Below are 14,463 nucleotides of genomic sequence, written 5' to 3' on the forward strand. Positions count from 1 at the left end.
TTTCTAAATCACTGTATAAAGTAGAAGAATTCATAACCACTTTGTTGAACATCATAAACATTAGATATTATGGAGCTGCAGGGAGTTCCTCAGAGGGCGTTCTTATTCACAGCTGTGTACCCTGAGTTCTATCTAGAGAGTGCCTCCTGCATTCCAGAACTATCAAATTGAAAGAATGACCCTGGAATGTGGGCCTGCTCCCTTCTAGGAAAGGGCTTCAGAGAAAAAAAATTGGTAGACTCTTTGGTAGTTGTGTTAAGAATGGCAGGCAAGGGTCCCTAGTCAAAGGTCTGCTTTGGGCCTGTACTTTTCTTTCCAGAATGTCCTAGAAAATCTAGGAGAAGTTCAAAAAAGAAGTTGTGGGACTTGCTTGCTCTTTGGCGGGGGCTAAATGTGACCCTCTGCAAAATCATGCTCCATAAGATTGACTTGGGAGAGAGCTACAGATAAGACAGAGATTCTGGAGCATGTGACACAGCTGATTCAATTTAAGTTGCCCAGAGGTGTCAAGAGCATTTGGTCACAGGCTGGAGCCTCATGTCTAAGAAGTGGATGGGTGCCAGCGAGTCACATGCTGGAGCATTGCAGAGGTCTTAGTTTAAAACCTTGTCTTACCAGGTGCAGGCTTCTGAGATGAGTAGATTGCTTTAGTTTTGGGAAGCCTTTGCGTCTCTTTCTTAAAAGGTAGTATGGTCTAGTATTTCAGAGCCTGGGCTTTGGAGTAAGAAGTAATTTCAGTGGAGTTCAAATTGCACTGTGCCACTAAGGAGCCATCTCGTCATATGCGGCCTCCTCATCTGCAGAATGAAAACACTAATACTACCTACACAGAGTTAGTCCAGAGGGTGAGAGTGATGATGCTTGAGAAGCTCTTCACATATGGTCTTTGAAAGCAAGAGAGATGGTTCACCGCTACGATGGCAAAACTGACTTCCTAGACGTGTAACAAATGGAAGATTCTTCCAGTCTTCCACCAATATGTGTTTTGAGACTTGCTTTTTCTGAGTTAACAGTGTACTAAAACAGTAGCTGTTCATTGTTTTTTCTTTATGATGGTTTAAATGTTAAAAGACAGGTTGTATAAACTTTGTGTTATGTTGCGATATGTTTTTGTCTTTCTTCATTCCCATTTGTATTGCAAAAGAGATGAGGTGTCTTGATCTGGGATCCCAGAAGGTGATAATTTGGAGTTTATCAGGTCTGCGCCACTCTGGGTTGTATTTCTTTATTCCAAAACCTTACGATGTCCTTTACAGAATCACTTATTTTCCCCCTCTTAGAGAATATCTATATATTGGATTGTGCAAAGCAGTATATTAAATCTTCATCGTTCTGTGTCATCTCATAAATTCCAAAATGACCATAAATGTGTCTACCAGTCCCCATAGTCTATTATTGTGACATTTGAGTTTATGTTGTTTTTTTATTCATCTATTTTTAATATTGATTAAGAATTTTTTTTTTTTTTTTTTGATGGGGGCAGAAAACCAGTCTTGGGTAGGGCAGGAATATTTGCCGGTTAAAAAAATTCCCTACCTACACGCTTTTTGTGTTTGAGTTGCTAGCTTTCAGTTTTGACTGATTACATTGTTTACAACTTGTTTTCAGCAATATTTTGTTTTTCAGTTTGGGTGGTCATTGGGGCTGACATTTTTTTCTCATCTCTTGTTGCCAGTATTGTTTTGTCAGTAACGTCCAAGGCCACCAGTGGAGACAGGCTGAGGACTGGTGATTATGCACTCAAGTCAGGAGATACATTAGAGAGAATTGGAAAATGACATTTTGTAAAAGAGACACAGAACTATGTATTCCAGTTATTTACACCACCCCCAGCTGGGAAGAGTTTGAAGCAATCTAGGATTTTTTTTTTTAGAGTAGATCTTTTCCATAATGACTGTGTAAATAGCTTTTTAAAAAGAAGATCGTAGTCACTTCCTCTGTCTTGCTGTTCCTGCTGAACGACTTAAAATGATCATTGAGATGATGCAATTTCCACCTTCTGGCACTGCAAGATGATGTGACTATATCAGAATCTGGTGAAATGATTGTAGAAAGGAGCATTAAAAAATGTAAAGTCAAGTTAAGAAATCTCAAAAGAGGGGGATCCTCACAGTAAGTTGTTAGAAATGAATTAGGGACATGCCTGGGTGTTATTTTTAGTGTCTGTGTTAGGATATTAAGTTTACAATCACCTGAAAATATGTTCTTTGCCCCCTACAGGAATGGAAGATGTCACCTGTGACAGAACAGAGTTCCTGAGCAATTACCTGACTAACGTGGATGACATTACGTTAGTGCCTGGAACTCTAGGAAGAATTCGGTCCAAATTTAGCAATAATGCTAAATGTAAGTTGCTTCTCAAAATGCTAAGTTGTTAGAATGGTAATAGAGTAGAGTAGGTGCAGCCTCGTTCTCTGAAGCTGAAATTCTTGCGTAAAAATCCTCACTTTGCTACTTCTTAGCTGGGCGACCTTGAATAAGTTATGTAAAAACTCGAACCCTCAACTTTTTCATCTGAAAAATGGGATGTTAATAAAAAATGGATCGAGCTGTTGTGGAAATGAATCTATGTGTATCACTCAGAGAGGGTCCTGGCACATGACAGCATTATGTAAATATTTGCTCTTGTTTTCTTTATGTGGAAAATACACTTAATTTGAGACATGCGCATAACCATAAACTTCTGTTTACAGCAGAGGAACATTTCAACAAGAGGTTCAAGCTTACTCTTTAGCTGAGGCAGGGGAGTCTGTGACAGGTCTGTCAGAACCACACTCAGACCCTGAATGTCCCTAGGAGCCCAGTTAAAGGGGACTCTTCAGCTTTATGAAAGTGACCAACACAACCCTGGGGTCCTGCCCTTGGGAAGTGGCAGCCATTTTGAAAGATTAGAAATAAACAGGAACCGTCTTATCGCTTATGTTGTACACACTCAGGTTATGATATGCCACTGACAAGAACATTTATCGATAGAATAGGATGTCTTAGGTGGTGCCTCCCTAGCCCCTGAGAAGTCCACAGTTTTATTGGAGACATGCTGCATTTGGGGGAAAAAATCCTTTAGAGGTTTTAACCTTGGGAATAAGAAACCATCGGCGAAAGTGTAAAGCTTTGGAAAATTAAGTTTTTCCCAAACTGCGTTCCTGAGTCAACACAAATGGGAACAGTTCCAAGGTCAGCTCCAGGCAACGTTGTAAAATAAACAAATCCTCTGTGTTTCTGCCGTCTCTTTTCCATGCCCTTTCTGTCCTCCGGATCCTCCCTTCTCCTCTGCTCACTTGAGACAGGAAGGCCCTGGCCAGGGACAGGACACGGGTCACTGTGGTATCTCTTGAATCGGTGCTTACATTTTAGGGCTTGTGCAAGAAAGGTTTTGTCTATATTGAAAGGTCTTTTCAGTAAATGAATGGTAAATGGAATGACGAGGTTGTTTTAGGGGAAAAGGAAAACCTTGGGGCCAATGAAGTAATAAGTACCAATAATGAAATATTTCATACTTTACAAACGCTTTCCTATATGTGATTTCATCCCGTGAGAGTCAGTAGAGTGGATGGTTAGCAGCACAGACAGGGTGGCAGGATGTCTAGGTTCAAATCCCTGCTTGGCCAGGTGGTCACTTTATGATCTTGGGCAAACTAGTTACATGCTCTGTGCCTCAGTTTCCTCATCTATTAAAAAAGGATTGTTGGAAAGATTGATGAGAGATTATCTACATATCCCCTTGGTCAGTGTTTAGCACATAGTCAAAGTTGTATAAATGTTAGCTATGATGATGGTGTCTTGGCCATGTCACTATTTCAGCTAGATGTGTATACAGTCTTCTTCAATCCTTCTAATAACCCTGTGGGACGGGTGTTATTATCCCCTTTTGCAAACAGTAGAAATCAAGGCTCAGAGAGAGGTGAAGTTTCTGGTGAGAAACAAGAGAGCTAGGACGTGGCGGAGCTGGGATGTGAACCCACATTCACCAGTTCTTAAGCACTGCCATGTGCTGGGTGACCACTTCCGCTCATGCAAAGCAGGAGCTGCCAGCGTGAGAGGCCTGAGAACTTGAGAACTCGAAGTTGGTGTCTTAAGCGTGGACTCAGGCAGTTGTTATTTTCCAGTAGTTCTCTGGGATTTATCTGAGCACAAGATTGCCCTGTGCTGTTTATTTTTCTTCATCATCAAAGAACGTGACTTAGCCTGTTTGGTCCCTTTGAGGATTGTGGTTTATGAGTCCACAGAGTATAGAAGTTCAGAGGATGGCCCGCTCATTCAGATTGCCAGGGTCCCAGTGTAAAAGCACCCCTCTTCTAAATGCCCTTTGGCTTGGTGAGGATTCTGTTAGCACCTACCTCCCAGAGTAGCTGTGACCAGAGAGAAAGTGCCTGCAAAGTTTTCACAGAGACTGCACATGATAGGGACACAATTTGGGTTCATATTGTTGCTATCATTATTACTTTCTTGCTTTCCATTAAAAAATGCAACTAAAATTAAACCCCAATTTAGGTAGGATGGAGTCCACATTTTAGCTTTGGATTTCATAGCTTTAGAATTAAGATTCTGAAAATTGTCTCTGAAGTATGTGTACTTACACTGCAAGACAAGCTTACTTATACATTTTTTCCTTCTTTTTTTTTAAATTTTACTCATTTATTTTGAGAGAGAGAGAGAGAGAGAGAGCGAGAGCAGGGGAGGAGCAGAGAGAGAGGGAGAGAGAGAGAATCTCAAGCAGGCTCCGCACTGTCAGTGCAGAGCCTGATGTGGGGGTCACACTCATGAACCATGAGATCACGACCTGAACCAAAACCAAGAGTCAGCCACTTAACGGACTGAACTGTCCAGGCACCCCAGTGATGCATTTTCAAAAAATAACAACAAGTATTTATTTATTTATATTAGCGAATGCTTACTGAATGCCTACCATGAACCAGGCCCCGTGGATACAGCCAGAAATGACATAGACATGACCTACTCCACTGATAACTTAAATTTCAGGGAGGGCTGGGGCACCTGGGTGGCTCAGTTGGTTAAGCGTCCAACTTCAGCTCAGGTCATGATCTCGTAGTTTGTGAGTTCAGACCCCACATCGGGCTCTGTGCTGACAGCTCAGAGCCTGGAGCCTGCTTCAGATTCTGTGTCTCCCTCTCTCTCTCCCCTCCCCGACTCATGCTGCCCACCCCCCCCCCCCCCCCGCCAAATAAGTAAACATTCAAAATTTTTTAAAAAAAATTTCAGGGAGGGCTGTTTCATGAGCGTTGGTATCTCTTCCATATGCTGCTTTCCTTTTCTGCTGATTCTGTAATGACACACTAAGGCAAATTTTTTGAAAACAAAACAAAATCCAACCAACCTACAATCTGCTCTTTCTCTCCACACCCCCCAAAAGGGGACCTTCAGATAATGTAATCCTGTCCACAGTTTAAGCACAGTCATCATTTACATAGTTTTGCTTTTAGCTAGCTCAGGGTACTGACTAAAATACCTTTTGTTTGCTGGTTAGTAAAAATAAAGGAGGTGCATCCCTGTATGTGTCTGTGGCTGGAGAGGGCAGCTACCTAATTAGACCCATGATGTTACTGGGGAAACAAAACTCCATTTAGAAAAAAAATAACTCAATGGAGTAGAAGATTCATCTTAAAATGGATGATAGCTTGTTTCAAAGACCTGCAGATAAATAGGAAGTGTCACTAAAAGCCCCAAGTGCCCAATTTAGTTCCTGATGGCAAATTGCAAATAAACTGAAGCCAAGATCCAGAGGGACCACTGGGGGAACTTCAAGAAGATGTTTACCTAGCATTATCTTTGTGCTCTGGAAGGAGGAATTCCCTTCCAGAAGAGGAGAACCAGACCTTGCCAGGAAATGTGCCATAGAGGTATTTCCACGTACATAGCTGCGTTCCACTTACCAAAATATTAAATACTCACACACAACTTTACACATATTTTAAATAGAGGCTAATGTGATAGCTCTTCTGGGAGGGGGGAAAAAAGAGAAATAATTGAGTCCTTTGCTGTAAAAATTATTTCTCTCAGTGATTATTGTCATCTTTTTTTGAAATTGCTCTCCTTCTCTCTTTGAACAGATGACCCTAAAGCCATTATTGCTAATCTCACGGTAAGTATGGCAGGTCACCCGGTCTCTGCCCTTGGAGCGGCTTCCACACACTCACCTCCTAGGTTCACCTACCCTGTGGGGCGGGAGGAACATTTTCCTTACTGCCCGGCAGTCCCATATATTTGTTTCTCTAAGAGTTTTCAAAACTTCAAAACTGGACAGCTGCAGACTCCCTAATGGTCTTGGCAATGACACAAACTGAGAATATTTGATGTTTCCATTAGAACTGAATAGTATTCATTCATGAGTAAACAAATCCTTACTCTCTCTGAAGCAGATCTGCCCATCACCCTGTTCCATCACCCTCCCCACCATGCAGGATGTAATCACACAGGCCTGAGTGCTCATCTCCTCCCTTCCCACCCCGCCTCCCATCCTTGACTCCAAGTAGTTGGAAAAGGCTTTAGTGTTGGAGTTGCTGTTAGTGATAGTCTCACAAGTCAGGAATGTATCTTAAAAATTCCTAACTACCCTCTGATAACCTTCCATGTCATCTACCAAGTTATCAAATCCCCTTTGAACCTATTTGTTTTTAGCTTGTATTATTTGATAGGGGATAACAGATTCCATTTATTCACTAACTAGCCCTTTGTTTGGCTTACAACCTCCTTCAACTTTCTAGAGAGAGAGTATGTACGACTTTTTCTAGAAAACGCTCCATGTAAAAGTCCAATTTCCATTTATATTTCAGTGTAAAAAACCAGATCAGCACTTTAAGCCTTACATGAAACAGCACCTTCCTAAACGCTTACACTATGCCAACAACAGAAGAATTGAGGACATCCATTTATTGGTGGACCGCAGATGGCATGTCGCAAGGTAACTTGGGGATTGGCTGTCCCAGTTTTTGATCTTCATAACCACCTCTTTGGCAACTGGAATGCTATAAGGTCCTTAGCCATGAAAAAAAGAAATCTCAGTTGGAAATCCCACCATTTCCAAATACTTTTTATGCTAGATAAACAATTAGTGCTGAGCCAACACATCTCTATTTTCTGGATCTCAGCCTCTTGGTGTCTCTTTGAAGTCTCTCAGTGCATCTCTGTGTGGTCTCTCTCTCTTTCTCTCTCTTTTCACTTTTTAAATTTACATTCTAACCTCTATCCTTATTGCTTGAGTAGGTCAAAAGTATGCCTGGGACGTGCACTTAACCACAACTGGACTGATTTGGTCTCATTTGACAAGACTTACCCTGTAGCAACATTTGTGGAGGAGTTTAGAAAATGTTGTTGCCTTAAATATTTTAAATGTTTACCTTCTTTTGAGCTACAAAAGACTCTCCAATATTGAAGATACTGTTTCTTGCTCTTGAATCTGATGTAGAATGTGTCTGGAAATTCTAAGCACTTCCAAAGAATTAATCATTAAAAGGGTATCCATTTTCACACAGACCTGGCAGAAGCCCTTTTCCGCTCACTCTTGCTCTGACTTGCTCCTCAAGAAAAGTTTTGGGAGTTGGTCTGTAGTGATAATTGAGCAACTACTATATGTACTGTACTTGGGTAATGAGTTTACAAGGGAGAGAAGATGATGATAAGATTGTGGTCCTCTAGAAACTCCTATCAGTGTATCAGTTTGAACCACCTTTTGGGACACATGTGACACATACATAAATATCCTACTGTAATTGTCAAGGGTCTACACAGAGTTAAATATTTAGGATTATGAAGAGAGATGTATGAAGACCAGAAATTATTGAAACCATTTAGAACAGACATAGGGGGTCTTCATGAAGTAGTTACCAAGATATGAACACAATGGGTTTCGCTGTGTTCTTTTATGGATGGCGTAGCTTGGAAGAGAGAGCAAATTTGGTGCAGTTGATAGGTTGATACGCAGAAAAGCTGGTAGTTGAGTAGAAGTGAGAGATGATGACAGTTGACCAAGTTAGTGGAGACCAAAGCCAGGCATTTTACTAATCAGTAAATCTTCTTTTTTTTAAAGTTTATTTATTTATTTGAGAGAGACAAAGACAGAGTGTGAGTGGGGGAGGGGCAGAGAGAGAAGGAGAGAGAGAGAATCCCAAGCAAACTCTATGCTGCCAGCACAGAGTCTGACGCGGGGATGGAACTCACGAAACCATGAGATCATGACCTGAGCAGAAACCAAGAGTTGGACACTTAACCAACTGAGCCACCCAGACACCCCAATAATCAGTAAACCTTTTTAATTTAACTTTGCACTGTTGAGTTATCATATGCACATACCTCATCATCCCAAGCTGAAAGTACTTTTCCTAGGAGTGGGGACCCAAATGTTCAATTTGTTTTCCACCAGGCATGTCAGTGCAGTGCAATAGATTCTGTAGGCACTTACAAGGATCCATAGAAATGGGACCCACGGGAGTATTTATATTACTAAACATGGAAGTATTTTGGAAACGTGCTGCATGACATTTAAGCAAAAGACATCTCCCTGTCATAACAAGAAAGGTCAAGTGGTTTTGATGCCTAGAGAGCAATGTTTTCACTTTCTTATTTGTAAATAGTGATGTTGTCTATGGGAGCCTGGGCTTTTGTTAAATATGTCACTAATACATGTTAAATTTGCCACTCAGTTATACCCTCTAATTGTATTATATTGATAGGTAAATTTGTATGTAAACACTTTTATAAAATACATCTCCATTCATTGATTAAATAACACATATTTTAAAAGTACCTATTATGTGCTTGGCTTTGAGCCTAGTGATAGGGATATAGAAGTGAACCAGACAAACATGGTCCCAGGGTGGAGAATCTTACCCTTGTGGAGCTAGGGAAGCACATTGGCAGACAGAACATTACCTGTGACTAATGCTTTGCTCAGCACAAGCAAGGTACAGGACAGTAGCTGCCTTGTCTTCAGAGGCCCCCATTTGTCCTGTGCCAATTGTCAACATAAAGGCACCTGGGGAAAATGAATAGCATCATCTTTTCATCACTACAAGAACGATGCAATTAAAATAGAGATGAATATGCTTGTAAAATCCACTTCTTGGAGGTTTTGTGTGTGTCAAAATTGGCTTCTTAGGAGTGATTTCCTGAGAAATCCTGACTAATCCTACGATTGTTTCGATGTAGGAAACCTTTGGATGTGTATAAGAAACCATCAGGAAAATGTTTTTTCCAGGGAGACCATGGATTTGATAACAAAGTTAACAGCATGCAGGTATGACTACGGAACTGTGAATTGAAAATGGATTTTAGTGATTCTCAGAAGAGCTAGAGAATACTGGCATGAGAGAAGTTGAACAGTATTCATAAATGGAAAAAGGGCTGCTGCTAGATACCAGCAACGTCTAATTGTTTTTGTTTCCTTTCTCTTGGAAGACTGTTTTTGTAGGTTATGGCCCGACATTTAAGTACAAGACTAAAGTGCCTCCATTTGAAAACATTGAGCTTTACAATGTTATGTGTGGTAAGTCACCTATTGAATCAAAGCCAACGAAGCAATCTGAGTTATCGTATGAACTTCGGCGAGGTCAGAGAAAGAACCGAGGTATCTGTTTTCTAGGACCACTTCACCTCCCTGCAAAACATTGGTGTAACTTGCCCACTGGTTCGAAGGACAGAATATCATCCCCTTCTAAGGCTTCTTTTTCTTCCTTTAACAGTTGACTAATGGGGAGTTTTCCTAGTGTTGTTCTTGGCAGCCTCTGGCTGATCTAACATCACGTGACAGTTTGACACCACTGGTCAGAGACCTGGTGAAGCAAGGAGAGTTCCTCACAGAGCTTTCTCCCACCTCCATCTCTGGTGTTGCAGCCCGGTTAAAATGGTGCCAGCTTGCATCCTGGCCAGCTATTTATGCACTCCTAATTATTTTTCTTCCTTGAGCTTCTAGTCGCTGAATGAGGACAACTTTTCCTATTTAGTAAGGGAGTGCCGGTCTGGTGGTTAGAGGGGGAGTCTGAAAGTCGGGTCTCCTGGGTTCTTTTCCCATCTTGGCTGCTAGCTCTCCCCTGTCCTGCCTCTCAGCTTAGGCAAGTCACTGTGTGCCTGCTTGGCAACTATTCCCTTGCTATGAAATCAGCCTGTTCATTTCAGAGCAGCCTTTCAAGGCACAGGGCCAAACCCTCCTCTTCTCCCCATACTTCTGTGGAGTGCATTAGAGGGCAGGCTAGGGGTTATTTATTGATTATAAGTCTCATTTCAAAAGGTGGGATAAAAAATCTCAGAGATGCAGGAGGGCATTGACACTGACTCTGGTAGTCCCTATAGCTGTCACAGACATAAGCAATAGCTGGTCAAGGCCCTGTTCATTCACTCTTTCTTTTTGGGAATGCCTCTCTCTATGGGCAGGCAACGAACATGGCTATTTCAGAAAGCTGTGGCAAGACATGTTCAGGCTAGAACGGTTCAGGAGCTAAGAAAGGGGGGCTTACAAACTAATTTTGGCTTTATTCAGTTCTGCTTTGTGTTCAGAGTTTTCAGACCCTTGGAAGATGCATGGTTTTGACTCTCACTATAGCTCCTCAAAAAAATATTTATCAAGCACCTGACTCCATTTCTTTCTTCTCACCAGATCTCCTGGGCTTGAAGCCAGCTCCAAATAATGGGACCCATGGAAGTTTGAATCATCTCCTGCGCACGAATACCTTCAGGCCGACCATGCCAGAGGAAGTTACCAGACCTAACTATCCTGGGATTATGTACCTTCAGTCTGATTTTGACCTGGGCTGTAACTGTGATGATAAGGTAGAGCCAAAGGTAGAAATAATCTTTATGTTTATTATCATGGAGGAGCTTGTTGGGTATAGAGCAGTGCTGTCCAATAGAATTTTCTGTGAAAATGTAAATGGTGTACATCTGTGCTGGCCACTGACCAGATATGGTTTCTTGAGCACTTGGAACTAAATTTTAAGTCTTGTTCAATTGCTTGAAGTTGAAAGAGCCATATATGGCTTGTGGCTACCATATTGGGCAGCATAGATCTAGAGAACAAAGGGCAAAAAACTAGAATTCATGCTGCTATTCTGCAGCGTTATAATTCCTAACCAAAGGCTTTCCTTTTTTTTCAACGTGGATCGTGTGTCTGTCTGTCATGGTCCCAATAGGAAACAGATGGCCTATGCACAAAAGGTTTTTAAAGAGAGTTTAAAGGGATTGGGTAAATCATGTTTAATGAGAGGACTATTTACATGGGCTGGGCAGGGTAGAGGCAAGGCAGTGAGGGACAGTGAGGCATCCTGGCGCTAGAGGGTGCCGGTCCTAGACCTGAGCAATAAAGGGACCAGAACATGGAGAGAGAGCTGTATGGGGAGGAATTCCTGGATTTGGTAGATGGGTGTAGTGAGTACACTGCAACCTGGGAAGAGAAACCTGGGGGAGTAGATACCCATTGTTGTCTCTCAGGAGCTGGAGGCAAGCTTGCTCTTTGGAAGAGTCCTTAGAGGTCAGTCTCCCAGGGTGCAGAGCAGGGGAGGGTAGAGCATGGAGGGTAGAGGGGAGGGTGGTGGTGCAAGTAGAATCTGCCCAGTACATTGTGTTTGAAGAGTTTTTGAATATCAAACTGTAAGTGTTAAGCAATAATTGACTTATTGAATTTTATATTGATCAAAGTCCTTTATGGTTACCAATCACTGCTCGGACAGCAAGAAATAATCAGTGTTACCACACTGAGTTGATGTGATTCCAACACAAAGCAAAACAATCTGCTGTGTTTGCATGTGTGGTTTTATTATGGGTAAATGTGTGAACCTTCTAGTAGACCTTGGAAAAATGGAACATAGCTCTCTGCCTGCCTGCCCTATCCCCTTCTACTATTTGCTACCTTCCAGGATTCCTGGGGGCCTGGGAGCCACAGGATGAGAAAAGCTCACCACTGGAGGAATTCAGCTTGCTCTTCTCCCCCTGACCCCTTTTACTTCTTCTTCCTACTTTGGCTCCTGACGAGAATGAACAAAGCTAATTACTATCCACTACTATCCGTCAGGTCATTCTGAGACCTCAGCTGGAGGTGTCTTGTTACCAAAGTCAATAGGAAGTGGCCTTTGAGGTGGATTCCAAACATAACCCTACAGTAATCTTTTAGTTGTATCTTGCTTTCTGAATTACCTTTCTTCTGGAAAACAAGAAATATTTTGGATTTGTTATCTTAAACCATTTGAGAGGAATTCTGGATTGTCTTTATTTTGTCTATGGGTTTCTCCAAAAGACTACATTCCTTTTCTTAAAAAAAAGTCCAGACATACTGCAAAGGTATACAGATTAATAAAATAAATGCCACAATACACACATCATGAGAAAGAAGCTGTTATAAATTCAGTGGAAGCTCCATGTATACACTCCCTGCCAGTCCTGCTTCGTTCCTACCCCAAAGGTAATTAGTAACCTGAAGATAGTATACATAATTGCCAGGCAGGTAATTTTTATTCCATGCATATATGTCTCTTAAATAATATATTAATTAATCTTTGATATAATTCCCTAAAATAACTTATGGTATAGTTTTGCATATTGTACATTTGTATGTGAACGCTGTCATACTATATGTATTCTGCAGTTATTTTGTTCATTAATACATGAGTTTTAGCTCGTTCACTTTTTACCGCTAATAGTTAATACTTCATTGTGTAAACACACCATAATGATTTTTTTTATTTTCCTATTTGAGAACATTTGGTAATTTCCAGTTGTTAGCATCTCCGAACAATGCCGCAGTAGACATTATTGCCAGTCTTCTCGTACACATATGCTAGTGTCCCTAGGGTATATAATGACAGATAGAATTGCTGAGCCATTACTTTCCAACCTTGGAAAAGTAACTTCATAAGTCAGTTTGGGAATCACTTTAGTGTACCTAGGATTAATCTGAAATATTGAGGCACTATTCTAATTAATTTACCTGTATAGGTACCCAAATCATTATTCTCACCAGTTTGGGAGCCTGGTTCCATGACTGTCCACAGTTTGAGGGAAAGGAAACAGAGTCATGGAAAGATTAAAGAAGGTGCTCGTGGCCACAGATCCACTGGGAGGTGAAGCCTGGAATGTCAGTTTGAGATAAAACAGTAATTCCTCTACAGGGCTTATGATACTGATGGAATTTAGGGTCCTGTTTTGAACTTAGCAAGATACTAAGTAGAGAGAAGCATGCAGGAAAGACAGGACATTTCTGATCTGCTTTTTTTTCTCCTTTCCTTTTCTGGTTTTCACACATGAAGAACAAATTGGATGAACTCAACAAACGCCTTCATATAAAAGGGTCCACAGAAGGTGAGGAGTTGATGGGAAAAACAATCAGATAAGTTTTGTTTTTCAGTTTTCAAAAATTGAAGAGACCTCTTATTTACTTCACAGTGTAAGCACAATATTTTTGAAAATTAAAATTGGAGTTGCAACGTGATTTTAATATCCATCTGGCCAAGGGTATTGGTTTATTCTATGTACAGAAGATGCCAGCTTTAAATAGCTGGAAAAATTCCATTAGTTTTTTTTGTTTCTCAATAGCTTTTAGGCTCCTGGAAAACAGACATACCATTGTGTATCTGTTGGGTCATAAGTGAAGGTGCCGTTGGGGGACTTCTCTGAAGGGACTGGAAGTCACAGTATAAATAATAGCAGCTGGTACTTATGCTGACGCTTATGTACCTGGAGAAGCAAGGGATGTGTTGTGGTCGGGAGAGATATGCAGAATGAACTGTATCAGAACTCCCTCTTTATATGAGGATCATCTTGAGCCCTCTAATTCTCCTTTTGTTTGTATATTGTACATAAAATGCAGTGTACAATGACAACATGCGTGTATTAGTCAACTTTTGCAAGATTGTGACTAAAGAAGAGAGTCTCAGTGGTTTGTACCAAGAAAGCTGCATTTCTTGTTCACATTTCGGTATGCTGACTCCAGGCCAAGTGTGGCTCTGGGAACTCTTTATTCTGGAATCCACGCTGCAGGAACAGCCCCTAGCTGGGGCATGCCCTTCTCATGGCAGAGGGAAGAGACGAATGGCAGAGCCACGCAGTGGGTCTCAAGGCTTCTTCTTTCTATTATTATTATTACTATTTTTTTTTATCTGAGAGAGAGAAAGAGAGTGTGAATGGGGGAGAGGGGCAGAGGGAGAGAGAGACTCTTAAGCAGGCTCCACGCTTAGTGCAGAACCCGACATGGGGCTCAATCCCACGATCATGACCTAAGCTGAAATCAAGAGTCGGAAGCTCAACTGACTGAGCCACCTGGGCGCCCCTCAATGCTTCTGCTTTTATGAGGCATTTGTCATTACCATTCACAGTTGGCTGGTGAAACCAGAGCACATGAAACCAATGGAGGAGGGAAGTATTCTTTCCACAAGGATGCCATCCTGCAAGATACATGCCAATGGGTGGTAGTATAGACTCCTTTACGAAAGGGCAGTAAATAATAAGGGACAATGGTGCCATCTA

General features: G+C 41.5%; 1 protein-coding gene across 1 annotated transcript in view; it reads left to right on the forward strand.

The window, feature by feature from the left end:
* The window catches only part of ENPP2 (ectonucleotide pyrophosphatase/phosphodiesterase 2), a 109,883-nt gene that overhangs the window by 72,126 nt on the left and 23,294 nt on the right, over window positions 1-14,463 (forward strand). The window contains 7 exon segments of the mRNA XM_086695990.1: window positions 2,221-2,346; window positions 6,069-6,100; window positions 6,792-6,919; window positions 9,163-9,250; window positions 9,412-9,499; window positions 10,607-10,791; window positions 13,248-13,299. Of these exon segments, the coding sequence (XP_086552116.1) occupies window positions 2,221-2,346; window positions 6,069-6,100; window positions 6,792-6,919; window positions 9,163-9,250; window positions 9,412-9,499; window positions 10,607-10,791; window positions 13,248-13,299 (699 nt within the window).

The sequence above is a fragment of the Puma concolor genome, chromosome F2 (genome assembly GCF_028749965.1).
Source record: "Puma concolor isolate L17-30 chromosome F2, mPumCon1.1.hap2, whole genome shotgun sequence".
In the NCBI taxonomy this organism is placed as follows: Eukaryota; Metazoa; Chordata; class Mammalia; order Carnivora; family Felidae; genus Puma; species Puma concolor.